Source organism: Orussus abietinus, unplaced genomic scaffold, assembly GCF_000612105.2.
Source record: "Orussus abietinus isolate OABI.00-Male unplaced genomic scaffold, Oabi_2.0 scaffold261, whole genome shotgun sequence".
In the NCBI taxonomy this organism is placed as follows: Eukaryota; Metazoa; Arthropoda; class Insecta; order Hymenoptera; family Orussidae; genus Orussus; species Orussus abietinus.
In genome coordinates, this window is record NW_019394411.1 from 37,790 (window position 1) to 62,278 (window position 24,489).

General features: G+C 44.7%; 6 protein-coding genes across 12 annotated transcripts in view; 3 read left to right on the plus strand and 3 right to left on the minus strand.

The window, feature by feature from the left end:
* The first annotated feature begins 34 nt into the window (after positions 1-34).
* LOC105697320 (post-GPI attachment to proteins factor 6) lies at positions 35-4,704 on the plus strand. The gene is made up of 5 exons (XM_012420539.2): positions 35-162; positions 1,216-1,438; positions 1,635-1,912; positions 2,060-2,728; positions 3,015-4,704. Exons 2-5 carry the CDS (start codon positions 1,257-1,259, stop codon positions 3,986-3,988), a joined length of 2,103 nt encoding a protein of 700 aa, XP_012275962.1. The 5' UTR covers positions 35-162; positions 1,216-1,256; the 3' UTR covers positions 3,989-4,704.
* Positions 4,705-4,827: 123 nt separating this feature from the next.
* LOC105697258 lies at positions 4,828-6,815 on the minus strand. 2 transcript variants are annotated; one of them, XM_012420416.2, is made up of 5 exons: positions 6,711-6,815; positions 6,548-6,633; positions 5,931-6,123; positions 5,676-5,817; positions 4,828-5,370 (listed from the first exon to the last, which is right to left on the minus strand). In XM_012420416.2, the coding sequence occupies exons 2-5, from the start codon at positions 6,628-6,630 to the stop codon at positions 4,982-4,984; spliced, it is 807 nt and encodes a 268-aa protein (XP_012275839.1). In that variant the 5' UTR covers positions 6,631-6,633; positions 6,711-6,815; the 3' UTR covers positions 4,828-4,981. The 2 variants fall into 2 exon arrangements, with proteins under 2 accessions (XP_012275839.1, XP_012275840.1); XM_012420417.2 differs by lacking the exon at positions 6,711-6,815 and having other exon boundaries at positions 6,548-6,653.
* A 1,482-nt stretch (positions 6,816-8,297) lies between these two features.
* LOC105697211 lies at positions 8,298-9,345 on the plus strand. The gene is made up of 3 exons (XM_023432219.1): positions 8,298-8,774; positions 8,845-9,016; positions 9,144-9,345. The coding sequence occupies exons 1-3, from the start codon at positions 8,330-8,332 to the stop codon at positions 9,298-9,300; spliced, it is 774 nt and encodes a 257-aa protein (XP_023287987.1). The 5' UTR covers positions 8,298-8,329; the 3' UTR covers positions 9,301-9,345.
* Positions 9,316-12,702, minus strand: LOC105697256 (L-asparaginase). Its single transcript, XM_012420410.2, has 8 exons — positions 12,415-12,702; positions 12,234-12,345; positions 12,037-12,151; positions 11,641-11,977; positions 10,930-11,244; positions 10,237-10,541; positions 9,995-10,168; positions 9,316-9,750 (listed from the first exon to the last, which is right to left on the minus strand). Exons 1-8 carry the CDS (start codon positions 12,671-12,673, stop codon positions 9,412-9,414), a joined length of 1,956 nt encoding a protein of 651 aa, XP_012275833.1. The 5' UTR covers positions 12,674-12,702; the 3' UTR covers positions 9,316-9,411.
* Positions 12,703-14,413: 1,711 nt separating this feature from the next.
* On the plus strand, positions 14,414-18,174 carry LOC105697257 (inosine-5'-monophosphate dehydrogenase 1b). 4 transcript variants are annotated; one of them, XM_012420412.2, is made up of 4 exons: positions 14,414-14,645; positions 14,730-14,807; positions 15,710-16,093; positions 16,186-17,430. In XM_012420412.2, the coding sequence occupies exons 3-4, from the start codon at positions 15,767-15,769 to the stop codon at positions 17,428-17,430; spliced, it is 1,572 nt and encodes a 523-aa protein (XP_012275835.1). In that variant the 5' UTR covers positions 14,414-14,645; positions 14,730-14,807; positions 15,710-15,766. The 4 variants fall into 4 exon arrangements, with proteins under 4 accessions (XP_012275835.1, XP_012275837.1, XP_012275836.1 ...); XM_012420414.2 differs by lacking the exons at positions 14,414-14,645; positions 14,730-14,807 and adding an exon at positions 14,849-14,906; XM_012420413.2 differs by lacking the exons at positions 14,414-14,645; positions 14,730-14,807 and adding an exon at positions 14,870-15,009.
* A 3,294-nt stretch (positions 18,175-21,468) lies between these two features.
* Positions 21,469-24,489, minus strand: part of LOC105697255 (solute carrier family 12 member 4) — a 36,267-nt gene continuing 33,246 nt past the window's right edge. For all 3 annotated transcript variants that reach the window (XM_012420408.1, XM_012420407.1, XM_012420409.2), the window contains 3 exons: positions 23,720-24,051; positions 23,173-23,312; positions 21,469-22,850 (listed from right to left, as the gene is read on the minus strand). In XM_012420408.1, coding sequence (XP_012275831.1) covers positions 22,759-22,850; positions 23,173-23,312; positions 23,720-24,051 — 564 coding nt within the window. In that variant the 3' untranslated portion in view covers positions 21,469-22,758. The remainder of the gene's footprint in view (positions 22,851-23,172; positions 23,313-23,719; positions 24,052-24,489) is intronic.

Here is a 24,489-nt window from a genome sequence, read left to right on the forward strand (position 1 = left end):
GCTACGGATCGATAAGACGGAAGTGTAGGAACAGGCTGCGAGGAGTAGAAACAGCTGTTCACAGCTGTGAGCTACTGTAAGCTACCTGCCGCCAATGACAGCTCGGACCACGTGCGTTTGACAGCTCCGACCACGTGCGTTTGACAGCTACGGTCCCCGTAGGTATGTGTCGCCGGTTTCCACTCATCTTTTTGCAACCTTCCAGCACAGTCAGCCAATTAGGTCGCAGACGATCCCGTAAAGACGTCCGATAAGATGAAGGCTCTAGACATTGCCTGGTACTAGGAGAAAAAATTATAATTACAGAGAATTACTCGACCAGCATCCGCTGGGATACTTTTCATCGAGGCGAAAAAGTCTATCTTAGCTGTCGCGCAAAAAGTGTTACGTCAACGTCATTGTTTCCAGTTACCGATGCTTCTTCCGATCGACCATGAGAGCCGTAAATACTCACAAACGAATTGCATAAGCGAGTTAGCTGTGGGATGAAGCCGAAGAGCGATGTTGCATGAGGAAATGTGGAGTGTCTGCGAGGTTCGTTAAACGGCGAGGTTGATTCGGTTTAACGACGAGGGTCATTGGCTCGAAATTGAACTACGACCTACATGAAGCAATTCGAGGAATTCCATGACGAGTTAACTGGTCCTACATTGAAAAAAATGTTCAATGAACCAGGGAGATATAGAGCGAAATAATTATTCTTTGAATTAAAAATATATTTCTGTGGTACTGTTTAAAGAATGATTTCTTTGGTTCAGTGACGTTTTCTTTTTTTTTTCTCAGTTTAGTGCTCGCTCACCAGTCCTTTACTTTAGCGAACCGTTTTGTTATGAAGAAGGGTGCAGTCACCATGTTTCCATGTATCTTTCTAGCGTTATCTCTTGATAGTCTTATCCGGAAAGTCGCGACATGGAATGAGACTTCTTGACGTGACTCACCGACACTTCTATAAGATCCAACACGAAGACAGTCACTAAGAGACGGACGTCTAGAAGGGAATTACTCTCTGCGGGTCACCGAGATGGCGAGTGCGATTACTCGATCCACGATCTAATCGGGCGTAATCGCCGGACAGGAAATACGAATTGAAAACATCACCACGTTGCTATCACCGCTGGTCTAATTCCGAGTCGCGATAGTAGCTCGGTGGCAGACTTAGGACTCGCTCCGAGGAAAGAGAATCAGTTTTCAAGAAACCCCTCGCTCGGTTTCCAGGTCCAGCGGTCTGTTATGCAGCGACACGCGGGCCGAATAATATGCCAAAGAACGAGGTAGCCTTCCTTCTGACGTGCAGCCTCGTGATCCACCATGGCCTGTGCGGGGAATTTGTCAAAGTGGCCCAGCAACCTTCCAACTTGTTGGTCGACTATTACGCGTATCGACACATCTCCATCGTCCACTTCACGGTCCCGGAGAACAGCGTCACGGCAGTATTCACGTATGTCGATTTTCTTGAAATCATCATTGAACAATTTACATAGAACCACCTACAAAACACCTCCTTTAAAAAAGAAAAGAATCATCAAAATCGGTGAAAAATTATACGTGAACATGTATAGAAAAAAAAAAAATATATATATATATATATATATGAAAGTGAGGTACGAGACCAGTGCTTGGCTTTAACGTTTCAGATTTACGGCGAAGGAGGAGAAGACAGGGGGTATCGGAAGTTGCAAGCCGAGAGATGTCTCGGTGTACTTGAAGTCGGGGAGCTTGCCTCTGATAATCCCGGACAAGTCGAAGATCTTCGCAAAATTGCTGAAACGTCGGCGAGAGTATCGTTCCTTGAAGATGTCTAGCGATGAGCAGAAACATCTCGTGTCGATACAAGCTCCTGCTCCTGGCGACTGGTATGCTATTGGTTTCCGGTCCTGGTCCGATCCTAACGAGGGAAAGATCACGCAGCAAGGTAAGATTTTATCTTCCAAGTCTTAGAAGGCTTCCATAAGTTATTCATAAAATTACATTTAATCTTCCACACCTTAGAATGCTTCCTCCAGGTTTTTTTATAAAAAATATATATATCGACATCTTACTCGGAGGACATTTTCTTCAGGACTCGGGGCATCGTGTGACACGATCTTGGACGTCGACCTAGAAGTCGAGCTCGCTGACTCGGTCTTGACTTACGACGGAGAACATCCGAGAATCTTGGAATTGAACGACACGAGCAACACGGCGGTCGTTCGATTTTTCGTCCCCTTGACTTACAATGAGCCGGTGATGAACTTGAATTCAACCTGCGGTGAACTTTGCAACGTCGACGTGATTATCACCACCAGCGAGCACCTGACCAATGGATCCATCAACACGACTGATGCCTTGATTCCGTTCAAGCCACACACGAAAGTTCCGCATTTCCTAAATCTCCGTTTGCGGTCTGGAAACGCAACCAGTATATCCGTCTCCTTAACGGAAAACCTAGCAGAGAACGCAACCGAGATAAATCCGATAGTATTGATGAGGAAGTCCTTGCCGGACTTCTTCCTCTTCGACTACGAGTACCGTGAGGGTAACGACACGAAGACCTCTCCATTAAATCTCACTCTGGGAACTCTTTCCGTCCTTCGATTCGACGTCGGAGCCGTCTACGACGTCGGAGGCACCGTTTCCGTGGGATTGAAACTGGACAACGGCGAGGCCAAGGATGACAAGAACCTCGTCGTGGTTGGATGCGTCTCTCTCGGGACCTACGTCGGCATCACGGCGACCGGTGGTTGCCTAGGTAAAGAAATGAAAAAGAAACCCATTAAGGGGATGTGAAAATCTCTTCCGAGGAGTTAATTGTTCATGAAACTTTTCTCCGAACCGAATGTACCGAAATGTTTCAAACTTTACAACGTGAATATGGTAGCTATAATAAAGGTCCCGAGACTTATAAAATTATAATTTTTATAAGTATTAAAAAATGTTTATAAACAAATGTGTTAAAAAGTTGCAGTTTCATGGGTGTCAAGACCCGAAGACGGTATAAAAGAGTGGATAATTGAAGGAAAAATATTACTTTCCAGGAACGAACATGGTCTCACCGCCCGACGTGTTCGCCAACGGGACGGGGCCGGCCTTCGTCCACATCCCATACCCGGAGCCAGGAACCTGGCACCTGAGTTTGAAGGCATTTTCAACCGGGAAGAACTGTAGCTGCACCAAGGGATGCCTAACGAACGGCTGCAAGATCTGCGACTGCCTCGAAGAGCGTTCCGCTAGGGTGGAGACCAACGTGGCGTCTTCGCCTTGCATAGAAGGTCGTTGCAAAAACAGAGGCAGATGCGTGCACTACATGAGTGGAGGCTTCGTCTTCTCTGCATGCCACTGTACAGGAGGATATCGAGGGTTCGATTGCGCGGACGACAAGTACGTCCTCACTAGGACGGACGTCCTGGTCAGCTTGGTGCTCTTGACGTGCAGCAACCTCGCCTTCGCCGGGTCCATCTACGTTGCCGTAAGAAGGAGGTACTACACCGAAGCGGTGGTTTATGCGGCCGTTATGGTGTTCTCCACCTTGTACCATGCTTGCGAGTCTGGGGAAGAGGTGTACCACCTGTGCGTGACGAGACTGCCCGTTCTCCAGTTCTGCGACTTCTTCAACGCCTTACTGTCCATCTGGCTCACCCTCGTGGCCATGGCGTCTCTTGGTCCTAAGATCTCCTCCTTTTGCCAGATTACGGGGGCAGTGGTCCTCGCCATGGGTGCGGAGCTGGACAGGACCTCTCTCTGGGTGTTCCTTACTCCTACGGTCACGGGCTGCACCCTCGTCGCCGTTTCTTGGGGCCTCAGGTGCAAACGCAAGGGCACGTTCCGGTATCCTGCTACTCCCTATCGGTCCATCCTCCTTCCTGCTGGACTCGTCCTTGTGTCCCTCGGCCTCGTCTCCTACGCCTTCCTGCAGACTCGGCAGAACTACTACATTGTTCACAGCTTATGGCACGTCTGCGTTGCCGTGGGCGTTATGCTCCTCCTGCCGAAACGGGAATACATGAAATAGTACAAAAGTTACGGAAAGTTCGCGGCCCGTTCTACGAGAATAATGTATTTTCGATCCTGTTCGCTTTCGCTGATAGGTAACGAGTTTTAACTGTTAAGGGGATGTGAAAGTGAGGTCTGAGAGGTCAATCGTTCGTGAAATTTTTCTCCGAACTGAATGTACCAAATCGTTTCAAAACTTTAAAATGTGAATGTCCAGACTGTAATGAAGGTCCTGAAATCAGTGAAATTTCATTTTTTGTAATGAATTTAAGAAATGTTTATGAATCATATTTTTTTTTTCATTATAATTTCATGGTTGTCAGGATCTTTGTTATAGCCTTCGTATTGACATTATAAAGTTTAGACTGATCCAGAAACCTTAGTTCGGAGAAAAGTTTCATTAACGAGACATCTTTGACGTCACTTCGACATCACCTTAAGTTCCGAATGTAATTTTGATGCACTTGTAGGTAAACATGCTGTCGCACTCTCGCTGTATAAATAATGTACATACGCATTTCGCGATTGTGTTGAATCGTGTTCGCAGAGATTCTTAGAGGCGAGATTCGGAGAGGAGAGGATAATTGTATAATTGTATGTAGATCTAGAAATCGTGGATAATTGCTCACGATGGTAGCACTGGTGCTCCATCCTCTGCTCGTGTAAAGGAACACGCAGTCTGTACAATAAATGCGTATATATGGTTGTACAAATATACTTCGAAACAGGGTCCTACCCTCTTGTGTCTACTTCTTTTTCTTGACACTTTAATAACAAATAATAATCTGGGAAAATAATATTTGGCCCGAGTAAAGGGAAACCCGGGCGTGGAAGGAACAGCGACGACTACTTCGGGCGTAACAATTACAATAATTAGTACTTTATTCAGTACAAGTCAAGGTATACGAAAGTTCGTATTCCCTATTCGACGCATCGTAGTGTAAATATCTTCTCCACCGACGTTTTAAATTATTTCTGTTTAAAGTTGTCGGCGGAATTACAAGGAACTGTTCTAAGATGCGGCTGGCGAGGAGATCCTTGAGGGCGCTGAAAAGGATGTCGCCAAAGTTGCGAGAAGAGACAAAGTGCTCTCTAGAGAAAATCCACAATGGGGGTAAACTTTCGAGCATTTTTGTCCCCCTCGACCTGCTTCCACGGCTTCCTGGATGGCGGTGCCTTGCATAGCGGTCTTGAAAACTTGATTCGTCGTGATCGCGTTCACCATTTTGTCAAAAGACGAGACCTCTTCACCTTCGAGGTCGTCGCTTTCTCGAGTACTCAGGGCGGCATCCTGGGCGTAGGTGCATACAGCTCGTTGCATGCAAGATGTCGTGTCAATTCCATTTCTTGCCAATACATCATCCAGTCTGGTCATGGCTTGAGTCAATCCGCCCTCGTCGCCTGAAAATTTGTCAGATACGAAGATTAAACATATATTCAAAGATTTACCTCCTTTTCGTACAAACATTAACACGCAGAAAAATATTGAACCAATAAAAGCTTTGTTAGTTCAACCATAAAATATGATTATTACATGGACGGTTGATTACACATGATGTTGTGCCAGATCACGCCAACTATTAAAATAATTTGGGGCATTTAACCGAAACATTTCCTTAAGGTAACGAAATGCAGCCAATCAAACAATTTTGTTCAATGAAGCAAGATTTTTTCTACGTCGAGATGCCGTAACGACGACCACTCACTTCTTGCATAAGCTCCATAAGAGCCGGAAAGTATGTAGAGCAGTTTTGGGATGACAAGTATAGATCCAATTCCAATAATAGCGCCGAGTAATACGCCTCCCAGGTCTATCTTCGTGGGCGCGTAAGTAGATACTCCGTACCCCTAAATTAAAGCAATCGATTTCCTTGATTGAAACTCTGCACGATCGGCCCTTTTCACGGCTCGATTGAACCTGGGCTCAAATTGGCGTAATTTGAAATTGGGTTTCTACCAACCGAGCCGGTTCCACCGACGTTCGTGAATCCAAATCGGGGCTCTTGATTTCGGTCGGAAATGTCGTTCGTCTCGGCGGAATTTCGTTTCGTCGCTAATTGCGCCTCCTCGGCGTTTCGTGTTTCCGTTGCCATTGCGAGCTGATCTTGCGCTTTGCTCGATTTTTGCAAGTATTCGCCGGTACTCGGGATGAACCTGCACCGAGATAAATGGAAGCAAATTCTTAAGGCGACGAAACTTATTCAAACTTAAGTTGATGTCAAAGTGGCGTCAAAGAAGTCTCGTTCATGAAACTTTTCTCCGAACTCGGCATACCTAATCGTTTCAAACTTTGCAACGTGAATATGAAGGCTGTAAGGAAAGTCCCAATACTCATGAAATTTCTTGTTTTTTTTTTTAATTTGAAAATTTCTATAAGAATTTTAAAAAAATATGGAGATTTCATGAATATCGGGACCTTCCTTATAGCCTCCATATTTATGTTGAAAAGCTTGAAACGATTCGCTACACCCAGTTCGGAGAAAAGTTTCATAAACGCCTGCCCCCTCAGATGCCACTTTCACATCCCCTTAAGGGCAGTTTTAGATTCTAGAATTTTAAACAATGAACTTTTGTTTACCCTCCCATATCGTATTTGGGACTGCTATTGGCTAGGGCGATGCAAACTGTCGCAAAGACGGCAAATCGGCGCCAGATCGACATTTTCTGAAAAACAGCTTGGAATTTCTTAAATGTTACTTTTATACACGCTTCGGGATGACGAGGTAAAACTAATAAAGTACCTCGTCGATGTAGATTCAGGTTCTTCCGGGATGAAAAGACGCGAAGCTTTCTGCACGGACTGAAAGGACGCGAGTGGATTCCTCAAATTTATACGAGCATACGTGTCTTCTTCGTGGTCAAAGACTGGACCTAATTGGACTCGAAGTTTCGCTTTCATTGTTGGATTTACGGAGGACGAATTTCCCGACGCGTGACGCGACGACTTTTCTTCTCGTGCCAATTCAAGGCGATTTACACTTACAACGGTTTCATAACTTCTTTCGTAATTATTCTTCGACAATATTTTCACAAATGTTTCGATGCATTGTAAGCAAGAGCACTGAGATAAAAAAAGTTGGTTGACTGAAAGAAATGCGCATTGCGACAACAGAACCCTGCGATCGAATGCGTCCAAAGAAATGTCAGATTGAGTAAACAAAATTCGTTTAAACCAACGTCAATTTTTCATCTCAACAAAATAATTATTTCTTGCAATTATATGTGATTCAGGGAACAATATACATGTCAATGATATACATTTGTGTGTCAAAAGATATTTTCTCTCAATGAACGATTAGGAGAAAAAAAAAACATTTGAATTAAAAGAGAGTCAAGATGGCCGCTTTGACCATTGACGAAAATTCACGCACTATCTTTTTCTTTTTATATATACATATAGTGGGCGCTTCCAAATTGAATGAACCTTACATAATTATCAAGGTTTCTCTCGAACATTCTATCCGTTTCAAGTAGCTTTTTAGTCCATAAGGGCACACGTTTCTATCTGTGCAGAGATATCCAATTAACGCGACGACGTTTCGTCAACGCCATTGTGTGCATAGTGCAGTAACGGGCATTTCAATTTGCCAGACAAAGTAAACGCAGGAGAGAGTAAAATTCGACCACGCGCCAGAGCCCGCGATAATTTTCAAAGGTTTCACCACTCTTCTCTTCCCTCTAATGATCTCAGAGCTGTTGACATTTTCTCCGTCAGAACCGTTGAAAGAAAAAAATAACACTCGTCGGTTATTTAGGAACTCCATCCTGACATTCACTGACGAATTTCACGGCGCTACGCGCAACCGATTACCTACTACATTTCCCTTTCTACCTTTAATTTCACGCGGAATAAAAATTCCATTACAATTAGTTTCCCTTTCTATAAGGAAGCTTTTAACACCGTAGCTCTAAGGCGTGAAATAAAAAAGGATTCCCAGCCGCACATGTCGCGAAAGTGCAATTCGTTCTGGACATTAGGCCGCGAAATTCGCAGGAAAGAGAATTTCCCTTCCATCCTCTTAGGATGCACTTGGGTGGAGAAATCGTTTCTTTTGGCCGCCTGCACCCGTCTGCAATTACAACTAATAGAGTAAAGTACGGCGACAACGCGTAATGAGTTTTTTCCGCGAAATTAGTATCCGCGTTAGGGGCGACGTGGGGAGTAGAGTGTTTTTAGTTCGGGGGTGGGCTTAACGTTATACATAGACTGCTTGGTTACCGCCTGCGACACTAAACTCCAAGTCCTTCAATGTTATAACTCCCAGGTCGACGAGTGTGAGTTTTAATTCGTCTTGTCAATTTAATCAATTTTGAAAGACGTCGTGTATTTTATCCGCGTGCTCCGGCAGTATCCAACGAGATGAACGATGTGGCCTGGGGAACCGGATCGTCGAAATCATCGGCCATGTTTCTCCTGCTAGGACTCAGCCTCTTCCATGTTGAACAAGCTGCAGAGGCATCGTATGATGCACCCCGACCGAAGTCCCGGTTTATATCTTTCGAAGATACGGGCGGAAACATCGACGTAAGTACACGTATTCCAATCTGTACTTCTCGTTTACGAGGGACGCTGAAAATCTCTTCTTCAAGTAGAGGAGATGAAAAACTTTTGCGCTTCCAGATCGATCTAGACCTCTCCATCCCTTTTCTGTCGATTCCCTTGGGTAGTGAGGAGCAGCGCCCTGGAGAAATGCCGTCGCTGATAAACGTAAATCCCAAATCGCTATCGATCGCCGGAGTGTTGACAGCACTTGCCGCTATCGTCGTTCCTCTTCTAACAAAGTCAGAATCGGAGTATCATTACCGTAAGTGGAGAGTATTACCACGGGGGTGTCTCCAAGCTCGGATCTCTAAAGGCCAGCAGGTGTGTTCCAGGTACCGGGAAGAAGTCGGACTCCTGGCAGTTTGGAAATTCTCCAAATGATGTACTCTTCGACAATAGTTACTTAACGCCATGTCTGCAACGCGTTATCTGCTCCGTCGTCTCCATGTCGACTCGCGCGGAAAATCCTACGAGCACTGAGAAGGTTATCGACGGCCTCTCCAGGTGTGAATTTATTCATTTTTATGTTGTTATCAATTTTTTTTCCCGTCGTTATCCATTTTTTTACGTCACTATGGCTTACCGATATGGCTCTGTACAAACTCTACCTTGCGATATGACCTCTCAACAGCCACGAGTGGTTCAAGGCGATGACAAATGGCACGATGATACAGGAAGCCGTTGCTGCTGGCCGAGACGGTACCCGGGACTGTTCCCTCGTTTATCCAGGTTGCTTCATTACTCCAAGGGTCCTGAGCAACATTCTCGATTATTTCGGGAAACTCTGATATTCGCTCGTACCCCTTGTAGACCTCGTTCACGCTGGGCTACATTCAATAATCCAGGAATACAGAGGTTATAAATTTACTATTTATATTATAATAAATCGTTTTCTTCAATCATCCACATTTCATCGTCGATATCTCTAATAATTTCGCGCATTCGTCAGATTTTGCGAGTTCGGCGAGATCGAAAGGCGTGTGGCCGACCATATCCGTAGCTTGCGGATCCGCACAGTGATCCAGCAGGAATTGAGCGACCTGTACGTGATCGTGAAGCACCGCTAAGTGCAGCGCCGTTCTTCCTGAAGTGTCTTCCTGCGAAAGATCTGCTCCTGCGAGATGATAAGAGCGAAGTCGCTTCAAATTTCCTGCCGCAGCTGCAGAACACATTTTCTCCCCGATCAGACGCGCGCTTCCGTGCAGATGAGCACCGCATTTCAGCAATACTTCGATCACCTGAAACAAATTAACTAATATTAAATTGCATACCCTTAAGGTGACATGAAAGGGCCATTTGAGGTTCCATTTATGAAACTTTTCTCCGCACCGGGTGTACTTGAATATAGCTTTCACATGACATGAAATGTGGTAAAACTCCAAACGATTTGGTACATTATGTTTGCAGAAAAGTTTCATGAACGATCGACCCTTAAGATGTCACTTTCGTATTGCCTTAATGGGCGAATTAAATCACGAGTACTTCGTGTCGGTCGAATTCAACCGCATCGGTGAGTGGAGTGCGACCAAATTTGTCCTTCGTGTGAACATTTGCTCCCATCTCGAGGAGACATCGCACGATCTCTGCGTCTCCCTCGGAGCAAGCGATGTGCAGAACAGTACGTGCGTCCGCGTCAGCGTGAGAAACGTCCGCGCCCTGAAAACGCAACCACGAGCATTGGTATGCAGTCGAGTTCGTTTTTGCAATGGGTCTCTTCGACGTACATAGCTTCTCAGGATCTTGAGCTTGGCTACATCGCGGGCTACGGCGGCGGCATTCAGCATAGCAGGAAACAGGATAGAGCCCAATTCTCGGAGTTCGCTCGGTGATGTCAGGCGGAGAGACCTCGCTATCGTGTGGAAAGGATCAGATTCTCTCACGGATGGAGGACACGTTTCTGTGAATTCGCCCCTTAGGTTCGTCAGCATCATCGAGCGTCTCGTCTCCAAGTCCCAGTCAGGCTTAGAGAGGACATAAGCCAGTTTCGTCAGAGCAGCCTCCGGCGTCATGTCAAATCCCGAAATCACACCTGAAAAAAGCTGGCAATAGTACATCCATTTACATCCAGCTGGATCTTTTCAAACCTTACAATGTAAATGTAGAGACTATAAGAAAGGTGCTGACACCTATGAAATTTCAATTCTTTTTTTTAATTTGTTTATGGACATTTCTCGAATTTTTTTAAAGATGAAATTTCATTACCACAATATGAGGGTTTAACGCCATTTTGGTTATGATCTAGGCTGTGAAATATTTTTTTTTTCGAAAATTCAAATTTTGAATGTGTTAGGACAATTCTCAAGTGTTTACAAGTCACGTGTCAGAGTTTCGGACAGTTCGATCTGATACCCTTTAAAAATGTGATTTATTCGAGGCGACTGATTTGAGGGGGGTTTCATTTCATCTTAACGGCTTACCAATATCGGACAAAATCTTCCCAGTTTCGTAGATGTTGGAAACTCCTCCTTGCGTGCATTGGGTGATATTTACGATGATGACTCCACGCTTGATGGCAGTTCGGAGTTCAGCTATAATGTCTTCTCGGTTTTCTGGCACATTTCCAGCGCCATAGCACTGCAGAACCACGCCTTCTATGGGAGGCTGTAAGAACGCCTTTACCAAGTACGAAGTAATGACTGGGAATAATCGAAGAAGGCCGACGTTTCTGTTGAGGCTTGTGTGGACGTGGAACTTCTCTAACGTGCATGGTCGGAAAATCGATCGATAGTCGACTGTATGGAAGAATAGTTAATTGAATAATTGACCGCACGATAATTAAAATTATGAGCGATATTAAGGTGATATGAAAATGGCGTCGAAGAAGTCTGATTTGCGAAACTTCTCTCCAAACTGGATGCATTGAATCCTTTCAAACTTTACTAAGTGAATATGGAGGCCCTAAATAAGGTCCTGACACTCTTGAGATTTCATTTTTGACATATATTTTTTTATACACCATTTCTTATGTCTCATAAAAATGGAATTTTATGGGTGTCAAGGCCTTTCTTAAGGCTTTCATATTCACGTGATCAAAGTTCAGACTATTCGGTACACCCAGTTCGGAAAAAAGATTCATAAACCAGATCCCTCAGGTGATGTTTTCACATCACCTTAAGGCCTTCGTTAACCTTGTATCCGCATCTCTGCCGTGGCTAGAAGCGGAGCATTAGGTGAGTGGAAAGCATCGAAAGACGCTGTGGACAATTTCGATGTTCGATTTCCACGCATCAGCTTCGAGCCGAAGAACACGCAGACTTCAGGTATGTCATAACTCGCGGCAATCATCAATGACGTGAGAAAGTTGCCTATTCCGTCGCCTCTGGGTTCGAAAATTGGTAATTGAGAGCCCGTTATGATGACGGTTTTTCCAAGAGATTCCAGCATGAAGGAAAGGGCTGAAGCCGTGTAAGACATCGTGTCGGTTCCGTGTAAAACAACGAACCCGTCGAAGTGGACATACGATTCCTGAAATTAATTAAATTTCTAAGTCTCGTCATGCATATTTAAGTAGATGAAAGCTATACTTTAATGTCCATGGCGATGCGAATCCAGTGATCCATCGTCATGGTGCTGGAGTCGCAAAGCGGCGAATATTCCAACACGTTGTAAATGACTCGCCTTTTGTCGGTAGCGCCCATCCTAAAAAATCATAATTTATAGTTCTTGATCGTAGGTTTAAATAAATCAAGGGTGATGACTGAATAAATTGCTGGCAACTCACGGTAAGACCAACGGCCCCATACCCCCGAATCTCTCTTCTGCATAAATGCGGTCGTGCAGTTGAGGATACGTCCTCAGGTTCTTCACGAAAGCGTTCGCAAGAGGTGCCAAAACTGCAATTCGGATATACATATCAGTTGCGTGACTCAATATGCATTTTAAATTAAAAAATTGTGCGCTACCTCCGTTCTCGGTTCTGACCATGCCGATAGTGCCACCCGTGTAGAGTACAAGAATTTTCATTTCCACGAAATTTGCACTCGGCAAATGCCCGGTGGATTTGTTTCTTCTAATCGCCATCTCGAAGTCTCTTTTGACATCTGTCGCGTCATTTGTCACTTCGTTATCGGCACCCACCGAAAGACTTGCTCGAGACATAGCCACGCTCAGTTCGTTCGTTGAAGTTACCGAGTTCTTATTGCCCAACTTCTCGAGAACCATTATTAACACGAGTTTGACCCACGGAAAATCACAGTTTACTTAACACTGTTTAGATCGGTTGATTACAGGCGCAATGTGGCGATTTTTAGAGCAGTCGTGTGAGCTACTGTACACACTACTTTTATCTCATTTACGCGATCTCGACATGCTCGACTTTGTGCGGTATTACTCAACCGGTTTGACGGTGGAACAAGTGGGGAGCAAAGATACGTCCGTGTAGGTGGCACGTGGAGAAAGCTGCTAAGAATGCCACACTTCATCAACGAACAGCTGTTAGCTGGACCAGCACCGAACGCCTCGATTTTTTCCTTCCAGTATTTGCCATTTTTCGTTCTCGTTAATCATCTCGCTCTTAATTACTTCTATAATCTATACAGGAACAGCGCAGCAAAATAACGAATTCCCGAACGACCTTGCCGCATTTTTAAATGTATTATCTCCTGGTTGATTAACATTGAAGACGAAATTGCACAACAGCAGTACATAGTTCTACGTTTGTCGTTTACTTTCCGCTTCTATCCAGTGTCTTTCCTGCGGAGAAAATTCAGAAGTTAAGGCAGGCTCCGCTCAATTGGACTTCTAAGTGGTACCTTTGTAGTTACGTTATTGTAATAATATTCCATGACAACGTCGTAAGAAACAAGTAGAAAAGAGCCAGTCATAGCGGTTACCATGTTGGTGCACACTCCTCTGTAAAAACCCGCTACACCTTCTCGCCTCATTACTTTCGTGGTCTACGAAGGAGGTAATAATGAGTAGTAGTAATAAAGGAGGTAATAATGAGTAGTAGTAATAAAAAATAATAATGAGTAGTAGGAGAGAAAGTAATCACTTCTTCTCGTTTTCAATTAGGCATTACCATTTTTCTCAGCGACATATATTGCGGCGATTCCTGGCCACTGTGGAGCATGCTTTGCCTAGCGACCGTATCAAAGGGATATGCTATCAAAATCGCTGTGCTCGATGATGCTTGGGCAACCAGCAACGAAAGAGCAACGGGTGCTTTCGTTGCGTGAGTATCCGGCTCGTAGGCGTAATCACTGAGCAGAATCCTTTTTCCTGATGTGAAGAAACCGAAGTAGGTTGCCCTGCCAAGAAACACGGACATTAATTAATTTTCCCGGTAAATATAATTCGTCTGACTATGCTGATGAAAATGCCCATGTAAATTTACATGCATTTCTACACACCTCATATCTGAAATTATAATGTAGTATTACATTGAATTCAAATAAAAATGCACTAATACGGCAAATATTAAATTTCAAGTGTATTTATATATTTTCTAATTAGTCACTTTTCCATTTTGCGTTTCTCTACTAAAATATATTTAACAATGCACCTGTACAGGAAGGTACCGAGGAGCGAGCACGCCAAGCCTTGGTAGAACCCTCGAAGACCGTCGGTCTTCAACACCTTGCGGAAGCAGTCGAAGAGGCCATTGAACTCTCTCTTGATGAACTTGCCGTCTCCAAGGTCGACGGCGAGGCGAGTCGTGCAGAAAGTGAGAGGATACAAAATGCCACAGGAAGTGACGCCCACGCTGCCTCCGGCCAGGAAAGAGAGCACATCTCGTGTCGCGATATTGTCCGGCCGAAAGTGACTCACCAGCAAGTGAAAATAAACGTCGTACAGCGCGAAGTTGATGGCCTGGGTTGGAAAATATCGGCAGATGTTCGTGAAATTTCCACGCCACATAGAGGATAGACCCTGTTCTTTTGGAATTCGCATCAGTGCGTCCAATGAGCCCGAATACGCGGCTCGAAATCCTCTGGACAACTGTCGACTCTCCGCTTGGGTCTGCAGGATCAGGCGAATCCTCTCGAACGGCGCCATCGTGGTTTTGAAAGTTGCCGCCAAACTCCCCGAGATAAGGAAGGACGCCATAACATCCGACGCCGTTAAGCCGGTGCCCTGCTTTACCGACCCATCTTCTGTGCCGATTGTCATCCGGGAAAATCATCTGCGCGACGTATGAATTTTTCAAATAAAAAGACCAATAAATTACGATAACGGAAATAAGTGAGGTTATGACGGACAGTTCTCGTACTTGCAGGGACTCCGCGAGAAAGTAACCTTTCGATGTTTAGAGTCGTCACAGGCCACGGGGATTCTACGTCAAAGTCAGGAAGAGGTTCGAACTGTATTTCTTTGTTTTTGGGATATTACCGATGATTCATGGAAAGCGTCAATGATTCATTCGAAAGTTATAGAAGTTACTGTCAGGTAAAAGGTGAATCCTCAGTGGTAAGTCCGAAGGTGTTGCTTTATATCGCAGCGCCTCCTACATGAACTATTTTTTGCGAATACTAGCAAAGGAAAATAAAATATCTACGGTGAGTCTATGTAGGTTAGGGATTATGTTCCGCGGCGAGGCACCCTTAGGCCATAAATATCTAGACCTCGCATATAGCAGTGGCAGAGATGAGTTGGGAGATTGCTCACGGGCAGGATCGTGCGATCGCATCCTGTGCTGCCCTCTGGTTTCGTACGTTAGCTTTCACCGTTTTTTGCTCCCAAGGGCGGCGCAACGAATTTATGATAACAGCTCGCTCACTCACACTGGCCGTATGTATGTACCTGAGCCGCCAACGGCGACTGGTAGATGGTACCGCCATTGCCAGTGCGCGAGTTCTTATCATAAATTCGTTGCGCCGCCCTTGGGGGCAAAAAACAGTGAAAGCTAACGTACGAAACCAGAGGGCAGCACAGGATGCGATCGCACGATCCCTTCCGTGAGCAATCTCCCAACTCATCTCTGTTCCCACCTCATCTCTGATCTCTGCATGCAAGCACCACGTGTCTCGACGACTCACCCACACAGTTAAAGCCATTTTGCTTACTGATAGGCTGGTAGTGGGAGGTCCAATGCGAGGTGTAGATGGTCTAGATATATATGGTCTAAGGAAGCACCACGTGTTAACCTCTGACTGCCTTGCCAAGGGACCGTTCACAACTTTGTCGGGTTGAAACCCTGCACGTTCCGCTCCCGTTGGTTGTAATTCAATTAATCGTCTAATTCCTCGCCTCTTTAAGGAAGTACGAGAGGGTAAGAGAAGAGTTGTACTTAAATAATTGAGATATCAAGGAAAAATGGCAGACAGCGTCACCGGTAATTCCACGCTTGTTGATACCACTTTGCCGGAAGATGGTTATTCGGCTGCACAATTATTTGCAACCGGCGATGGATTGACGTACAATGATTTTATCATTCTTCCTGGCTACATCGATTTCACTGCCGATGAGGTCGACCTCGTGTCCCCGTTGACTAAGAAAATCAGTTTGAAAGCACCATTGGTTTCTTCTCCCATGGATACTGTCACCGAATCCGATATGGCAATAGCCATGGCACTGTGCGGTGGTATCGGCATTATACATCATAATTGTTCTCCAGAATATCAGGCCAACGAGGTGCACAAGGTAGCGATTGATTTGATCAGTTCGATTCCAAGGGGATCTACTTTTTCAAATTATTTAACAGGCTATTAGTAAGTTCAATCTTTTACTTTTAGGTTAAAAAGTATAAGCACGGTTTCATTCGAGATCCCATTGTACTTTCTCCTAATCACACTGTCGGAGATGTACTTAACATCAAAGCTGAGCATGGATTTTGTGGAGTTCCTATCACAGAAACTGGCAAAGTGGGAGGAAAGTTGGTTGGCATTGTCACTTCTAGAGACATCGATTTCCTGGAGGATTCCCCTAATCAGCTCAATCTTAAGTTGGATTCTGTGATGACTAAACGAGAGGATCTCATCACGGCAACATCTGGAGTTACTTTGCAAGAGGCTAATGTTATCTTGGAGAAGTCCAAAAAGGGAAAACTGCCTATTGTCAATGAAAAGGATGAACTTGTTTCTTTAATGGCTAGAACGGATTTAAAGAAAAATCGGAGTTATCCTAATGCCAGTAAAGATGAAAACAAGCAATTATTGGTTGGAGCAGCCATTGGTACAAGAAATGGTGACAAACACAGATTGCAATTATTAGCTCAAGCAGGTGTTGACGTAATCGTTCTAGATTCATCTCAAGGAAACTCCAAATATCAAATTGACATGATAAAATATGTAAAATCCAAATATCCTGAACTTCAGGTTATAGCGGGTAATGTTGTAACTGCCACACAGGCCAAAAATCTAATTGCTGCAGGTGCAGATGGTTTGCGAGTAGGTATGGGCTCAGGTTCGATTTGCATTACTCAAGAAGTAATGGCAGTGGGTCGACCTCAAGCTACAGCGGTATACAAAGTATCCGAATATGCCAGAAGATTTGGAATACCTATCATAGCGGATGGTGGAATTCAATCTATAGGACACATCATCAAAGGTCTTAGCTTAGGAGCTAGCACGGTTATGATGGGATCTCTACTAGCTGGAACTTCAGAAGCTCCAGGTGAATATTTCTTCAGCGATGGAGTTCGTCTCAAGAAGTATAGAGGAATGGGATCTCTGGAGGCAATGAATCGAGAAGACGCCAAAGGCTCGGCCATGGATAGATATTTCCACAATGAAATGGATAAATTAAAGGTAGCACAAGGTGTGAGTGGGTCGATAGTCGATAAAGGAACTATCCTAAAATTTGTACCTTATCTTCAATGTGGTATTAAGCATGGATGCCAAGACATCGGAGCAAGATCTATGTCGGCTTTAAGAGAAATGATGTACAGCGGTGAACTGAAATTCGAACGGAGAACTCATTCGGCACAGCAAGAAGGCAATGTACATGGCCTATTTTCGTACGAGAAACGGCTCTTTTAATATCCTGCGATAGCAAGACAAATAGCCGAATGTACCTACATCCAAAAGGTATGACAAAAAAAGAGATAAATAGTATCCATTGTTAATGCGAGACATTCCTTGGGTCGCAGTTACAGAGGAGTCTCTGACTAGGTAATGACTGTTAAAGTTCGACCAAACATGCCACGAGCATTTGGTATAATTCTTACTAAGATGTACAACAAGGTGTCAAAAACTACTCACATAATCACGTTTCATTACAATAAGAACAATAATTGGACCATGGTATAGCGTTTGATGTTGCTGATTTAATGTACACAACTCGAAAAAGTCTTTTTGACTCGTAGGCAGTAGCAGTTTTCTGTGCCAAAATATTAAGGTGAACGAATCATCTGATCTTGTCATCTAATCGGAGACTGATAATGAAACGTGACGAAACATTTCAGCAATTTATTTGAGATACTGTATAATTGTTGATTTTATATTTTATCCGAGCACTTTCTTAATAGAATAGCTGGACTAAAGTGCGGCTCCGTACTTCAAGGCAATGCGAAACGACGACGGCTTCGTATCACCTTGAGATTAAGAAGCACTAGAGGATTAAATCATGGGAACACTAGCATAATACTAACGACGGAGCTTTATAAGCTCCCTAGTGACGATCTAGTGATTTACACTAACTGTTTACGGTTAAGAGATCATGATGTATTAATTGTTATTAAATTATAAGATTGTGAGAATATATTTTGCAGACTGTCCCCCATATTCCGTTCTACACTCTTTGAGCGTCGAGTCGATAGGAAATTAATACCAAGACGCCCCTTCCAGACATATCGTTTATTTGTTTAATCACTTTACTCGCACCGTAAACTTCTCTCATTAAAGTTCATCATTTATAAGTCAATTACAAGTATTATCGCCTAGCAGCTACGTGTTACGGGTAGGTATTTCACAGTATCGATTCTGCTTCCTAGTTAGATGACTAAAAGTGTTTATCTACAAATCCTTTACTTGGATCCGACGAATATCTCGCAGCGCTCTCTGATTCATCTCTTCGCGCGTTTCGTGCCGGCGAATTCCCGAAAGAGTGGTCATCCGTCCTTTAACATATTTCATACGTTTTTTTTTTTTTTCGTTTTCCCTTGGAGATCCCGAGTTATGAAGAAACGACCGCTCACCCTCGTTCGGATTTATTTTTTCTTATTTCTCAAGCCTCAAAGGCCCCTCGTAAGTGTAGAATCGGTTATAGGTGCATTACATGTATAATTACTTGATTTGACACATACGATTGAGGTTCTCGAGCAAGTCTCTATTTCTGTTTAGCTCGCGTCTCACAGCCTAGAGGTGATTCCAACCAACGAAACGCACGTCTTACTGACTAAAGCGGAAATCAAAAAGCGAAAGGTCTCGACATCCGAGCGCATTTTCCTCGGATAATTCCTGTCGCCGTGCGGTGGGCGCGAAATTGTGCATATTTTCCTTACTTTTCTTTGGCGAAAACCCAAAACAACCGAGTCAAAGGTCCCAGAGTGAGTTCAACGTGAGCACGCACAAGAAAGCTTGCGAGCCATTGGATACGGTTCGCCATTTTCTCTGCACGCTCTTTTATCAAATTCATCCTTGCGATACATATTCACTTAGTCGTTCGAAATGATACAACTTATCGCCACAGTCAAATCATTAATTAATTAACAAGTGTCTCTGACTTTTACCGACTATACCTTTTTGTATGTACAACCTGCGCTAGCAACTTAATCCAAAGAACGGTCCTTCGCAATAAACTTTCTCATAGTCAACGTGTCTCATATAAACTATGCAGTGCCAATCCCTATTACATAGGTAAGTACTCATAAAATATATATTCATATATATATACATACGTGTGTGTGTATATATATATATAATTAGTAATTAACATAGTAAAATTATAAAATACACTTCGTAACACGTCGGACTGTAAGGTAATTATTTGTAAAACTACAGTTATATATCCTAGTCTAATCCAGCACGTGAATACTTCGTTTTGTTCTCGTTAAGTGGCCATGGCTGATCGCCCGATTAAAGAATTTGTCGAGTTGAATCGTGGCGGTCGTGTTTTCGACGTTTCATGCATGTTCGACGTTAATTCCCCTCTTTCCTTCGTGGGGGAACGTGAATGATGAGTCGATAATTTTCAAATGAGAATCTCGGAGTTCGTCGCCTCCGGTTGACGGGATTTCGAGGTTTAATTAAAAACAATGTTCAGTTCTCGGTGAAGTCGCGAGATTTTTTTTCTTATTTTTAACTTCCGCTTCGAGGCGCAAAAACTTGGCGTCGCGGAAAACCAAGATGGCGTCGGCCGCGCGGCGTTTCACGGCAAATTTCCCACGAGTGCTCCGAAATCCAGGATCGAGAGAAACGAGTCGCCCGAACGCGCGGACGAGGACGCCGCTCGACTTTCTTCCCCTTTCGGGCAGAAAGGGAGCGGGACGAGAGAGAGAGAGAGAGATATATATATAGGAGCCGAGAAATAGCGGCACTTGAACTTTCAGAATATCGGGCGGTCGTCGATACGCGGTGACCCTCTAACTTTACCAAGACTTTAATTCCGCCTCGCTCACTGACACCGATTACGCTCTAGTCTAGAATTAACTGGATATACTAAACCTTTGTCGCGCGGGAGATTTATTCCTGTTAAAAACTCTTCCCCCATTCGCTTATTCGAGAAAGTTGAATATACGATACCTATCTACAATGGATGATGACGCGCACCGAATCGCGAGGTGCATCCTACTTTTTCCTCTGCGCCGGGGGGAAAGGGGAAGGAAGGAAACCGCGAAAGAAATAATCGAGTCCGAGCGGGCGCACTTCGGTTGATTCCGATCGATGCCGAGTAGTTGAAAGGGGGAAAAGAAATATATATATAAAAGAAGAAAAACGTAACACAACTGGGTTAATCCGGGAAAGAAAACGGACGACTTCGGCGCGGGACTCGCTCCCCGCCGAGCCAACTTAAACGAGAAACTTCTCGTTCAATTTTTGTAACCGAAAATTTAACTCTTAGGCGCGGTTCCATAACTCGAATTAACCAGAGTTTAGTCAGTTTAACAGGTGCAAACTGCGAGTAAGCCCGTTAAACTTCGGTTAACTCGAGTTGTGGAACCAGACCTTAAGGTGATATGAAATGGGTCACACTACATGCATCGAAACATCAAAATATCGATGAAACTTTTCTCCAAAATGGGGGCACCGAATAATTTGAAATATCAAGCCGCGATTGTGGAGATCCTAACGGAGGTTTCGAAACTCGCGAGATTTCGTTCTTCGAGATATTAAATTTCGCGAGTTTCGAGACCTCCATTAGGACCTCCGTAATCCCGCGTTGAAGTTTTAAATTATTCGATGCACACGATTTGGAGAAGTTTTATCAATATTTTGACTTTTTGATGTACATATATTACACTTTCATAACACCTTAATGAAATGCGGTTCATCAGGGACAGGTGGAGACGTTTCGAGACCGACTTTTCGTACTTACCGAGCTAACCGAGACATCGACTTTCTAGCGCGCTACCCTAAGCTACCTTAATCGATAAGAGTCCCCCACGAGTATGGCGTTAGGCATAACTAGTGGTTACTAGCAGCGGTAGGTGGAGGTACACCGAGAAAAACCTAGGCCCCGACTGAACGACTCAGCGTGGTGGGTTCGGTAATGGCTACCGAGAGCTACGGTTGATGTCACGTTTGCCTAAAACTTGAGTAAAGTCATCTACCCGGAGTGCTTCCAAGATGGCGTCGTTCTCCAGTCACGTCGCGACTTCCGCGATTCCCGTCATTTTCGTATCTGTCCACGTGTCTCTGCACTGATAAAAATCCATAGAAATTTCCATTCAATCTTTACCCACCTTGTAACTGAAGTTTCACGCAGAAAAACGTAATATGGAAAGATTAGAAATGAGAAAATGTATAAATACACGAAACATCGTACATTCACCGTATTAGTGAATTTTTACTTGAATTGAGTGTAACATCACGTTATAATTTTCTTCACCTTCAGGTGATAAAATTCAAATTACTCGGTCCACCCAATTTGAAGAAAAGTTTTATAAATATTTTCACGATTTGATTTGTATAGAACAACCCTTTCATATCACCTGAACTAAAACGACGAATGTGATATTGCAAAGATACCGTAATTTTACTGGAATTTATCCTGGCATCGAAATAACCAACGATTGAGTATGTAAATTTACATGGGCATTTTTATCAGGGCATTGCATTCCACTTAGTTTTATATAAATCTCAAATGGCGTCCTAGAGGAGGTCGTCGCCGACCGGGAAGCATTCGAAACAGCGCCGTCCCGAGTGCGGTACGGTGTTGGAGACAAGGTGTTGACTTTCCGGCGGTGACCGTAAATAGAATTACGTTATTAACTCCTACCGACGATGCATGTAGAAAAACGAGCCTCTGCGTCTTCGGATAAACGCGAAGCATTTAGAAAGTATTCTCTTGGCAGTGGTTTCGTAGATGCTTCGACCTTAGCCTCGGACCAAATTTTGATTTCGCTTTCGGGGTGAGGTTCTCGAACGCGCGAATATGGTGTGTGTGTGGGTATGTGTGTGTGTGTGTGTGTGTGGGCGCGCGCGTGTGGTGTGAATGCACGAGTACGCGGGGGTGAATGCGTGGGTACGCATGTGTGAATGCACATGTACGCGGGTGTATCTCGCATCGCGAGGTGGACATCGGTTGAAAAGTCGCGTTGATGGCGAAATGATAAGCGACGTGACGGTAGATAAGGAGAGACGAGCTTACCGCTGGACTTGACGCCGTGATCGAACTAGTTTGCCGCGTCGTGTACGACTACGCGCCCCGCTAATGAAATTCGCTTAAAGTTAACTTATCCTTTGGCACGTCACTTTGGCAGACCGCGGCGAGGCCGCGGAGGCCCCTCGGGGTCCAGAAGGTAAGTTGGCTTCAGTGGAATTTCATCGCGCCGCCCACTGGCCGCGCCGCGGTCGGGGGACGTCCGCAGGTTCCGAGAGTCCGAGAGACCCGAAGAGACGTCCACAGGTTCCCAAGGGTCCGAGGAAATCGAAGAGACGTCCGTAGGTTCCTAGGAGTTCGAGGTACCCGAGAAGACGTCCGCAGGTTCCTGGGAGTTCGAGGGACTCGATGAGACGTCTTCGGACTCCTGAGAGTCCTAAGAGTCCTAAGAGTCCTAAGGACTCAAAAAAACGACCGGACGTCCCGTAGGACACGAGGGATCCGAGGTGGGCGCAGGCGGCCGAAGAGTAGCGGTGCAGGCCGTCGAGGATGGGACCGGATTCTGGACTTTTCCCGGCCTTCCGGTCGCTTCGTCTTCGTCCAGTTCACGAGTAGATGGTGATCACTTCGCGGCCGCCTCCCCTCACCATCAGCACTCTTTCCAGCCCCTCGGTGAGGACTTCCAAGAATTCCATATCTATCGAAGCGCTCGTTAAGGAATTCTTCTTCTACTTAACAATACTTCAACTGGTAAAAATACGATTTAATATCGAATAAAATGTTCCCTTTGTACGAATTGCGCGTTCAATTATTAGGAATATAGACTGAGCGATTAAGAAACATCTGAATTACAACTTCCGTTTAAACATTACGACACCTAAGCTACGTTTAATTCTTAGCTTTCCGATATGACAGCGCGAACAATGCGATCACGCTGTGTAATACTCGGACTGTTTAAAAAATTATAATTTAAATCCGATTAACCCTGGCTATAGATGTAATGACGACGAAAAGGATACAATTCGCCTCTCGCTCCATCGCCGTGTCTCTGGGAGGTCCTGGCAGGTTGAGTATCACCAGCTGGGCGTCGTGACTTTTGTTCACGATCACCTCGTTCAGCTTAACCGCCGTGTGCATGCGTCTAACGTTGCCCTCGTCGCTGAAATAAGAACCGAAGTGTTGGATCCTCCTTCATGAATCATCGAGGATGATTTGAGAGCCATTAAGGTGATATGAAAGTGGCACTTGATTGGCCTCGTTTATGAAACTTTTCTCCGAACTGGGCATATCGCATCATTTCAAACTTTACCAGGCGAATACGGAGTCTATAAGGAAGGTCATGAGATTTCATTCTTTGTATAAAAAAATGTTTAAAACATGTATAAACAGCTTTTTAAACAATTGAAATTTTATGGGTGCCAGGACTTTTTTATAGCCTCCATGTTCACGACGTGAAGTTTGAAACGATTCGGTACATCCAGTTCAATGAAAACTTTCATAAACGAGACCTATTTGATGCCATTTTGATATCACCTTAATGGAGACTATGGAATGGAGACAACTCACGGGGTTATCTGCACCGGCTTCTGCTCGTCGGTACCATCGGCCTTCGCCTCCCGTTCGTCGTCCTCCTTGGCCTCCTTGTCGCTGTTCTCTTTGTTGTCCTGCTTGGCGGCGTCGTCGATCAGCTTCGACTCCTCGTCCGGGACCTCCTTCTCTTCGGTGGATTTTTCTGAGGTCTCCCTCTCGTCGGTTTCCTTGACCTCGGCCTCAGGAGTTGCCTCTTCCTGGGCATCTTCGGCACCGTTGGGCTGTTGCGCGCTCCCGGGTTCCTGAAATCTCACCTTCGTGGCCGTCTTCGCGTCCACGTTGTGGTGGTGGTCCACGATGGCTTGCACCTGCGCCACGAGGAAAGTATTAATTTTGAGTAGTTTCCTCGGCCTCTAGGAGACCAACCTAAGGGCTCTCGTTAGGACCGACCGGGACCATTGATAACGCGAGACGATCTTTTATCGTCCGTGTCAATGGACCGAAATTATGAATCGAGTCGGGGAGAAGCAGGGAGGAGGTGAACCATACAGCTTATAGGAATGGAGGAGATATTGCTATCCCACGTGTATACGTTCAAGGGTGCGAAGGAGGTTTCACTGAATTCCACATAACTTCTTTCTTACACGCCACTCCTTCGTTTCTATAAGCTCTTTGGGATGAACATTCCGCGAAACGTGCTCTGGAAGTTGGACTGGAAGCGAGAGGTTATTTACTCAGAAAACCGTGAAAACGATTTCCTTCTTTGAGAGCCGATTGTCTTTGATATTTTACGGTAAACAGCAATG

What these genes read in the sequence shown, in the direction of transcription:
- LOC105697257 (XM_012420412.2), top strand. Translation starts at nt 15,767, where the DNA reads ATGGCAGACAGCGTCACCGGTAATTCCACGCTTGTTGATACCACTTTG. An exon ending in AGGCCAACGAGGTGCACAAG is followed by an intron (nt 16,094 to 16,185) that starts GTAGCGATTGAT and finishes TTTTACTTTTAG; the next exon opens with GTTAAAAAGTATAAGCACGG.
- LOC105697320 (XM_012420539.2), top strand. Translation starts at nt 1,257, where the DNA reads ATGCCAAAGAACGAGGTAGCCTTCCTTCTGACGTGCAGCCTCGTGATC. An exon ending in AGCGTCACGGCAGTATTCAC is followed by an intron (nt 1,439 to 1,634) that starts GTATGTCGATTT and finishes TTAACGTTTCAG; the next exon opens with ATTTACGGCGAAGGAGGAGA. An exon ending in GGGAAAGATCACGCAGCAAG is followed by an intron (nt 1,913 to 2,059) that starts GTAAGATTTTAT and finishes CATTTTCTTCAG; the next exon opens with GACTCGGGGCATCGTGTGAC.
- LOC105697258 (XM_012420416.2), bottom strand. Translation starts at nt 6,630, where the DNA reads ATGTCGATCTGGCGCCGATTTGCCGTCTTTGCGACAGTTTGCATCGCC. An exon ending in ACGTCGGTGGAACCGGCTCG is followed by an intron (nt 5,818 to 5,930) that starts GTTGGTAGAAAC and finishes GCTTTAATTTAG; the next exon opens with GGGTACGGAGTATCTACTTA. An exon ending in TTATGGAGCTTATGCAAGAA is followed by an intron (nt 5,371 to 5,675) that starts GTGAGTGGTCGT and finishes ACAAATTTTCAG; the next exon opens with GCGACGAGGGCGGATTGACT.
- LOC105697256 (XM_012420410.2), bottom strand. Translation starts at nt 12,673, where the DNA reads ATGGTTCTCGAGAAGTTGGGCAATAAGAACTCGGTAACTTCAACGAAC. An exon ending in GAAGATTTTGTCCGATATTG is followed by an intron (nt 10,542 to 10,929) that starts GTAAGCCGTTAA and finishes AGCTTTTTTCAG; the next exon opens with GTGTGATTTCGGGATTTGAC. An exon ending in TCAAGATCCTGAGAAGCTAT is followed by an intron (nt 10,169 to 10,236) that starts GTACGTCGAAGA and finishes TTGCGTTTTCAG; the next exon opens with GGCGCGGACGTTTCTCACGC.
- LOC105697211 (XM_023432219.1), top strand. Translation starts at nt 8,330, where the DNA reads ATGAACGATGTGGCCTGGGGAACCGGATCGTCGAAATCATCGGCCATG. An exon ending in AGAATCGGAGTATCATTACC is followed by an intron (nt 8,775 to 8,844) that starts GTAAGTGGAGAG and finishes GGTGTGTTCCAG; the next exon opens with GTACCGGGAAGAAGTCGGAC. An exon ending in GTTATCGACGGCCTCTCCAG is followed by an intron (nt 9,017 to 9,143) that starts GTGTGAATTTAT and finishes ACCTCTCAACAG; the next exon opens with CCACGAGTGGTTCAAGGCGA.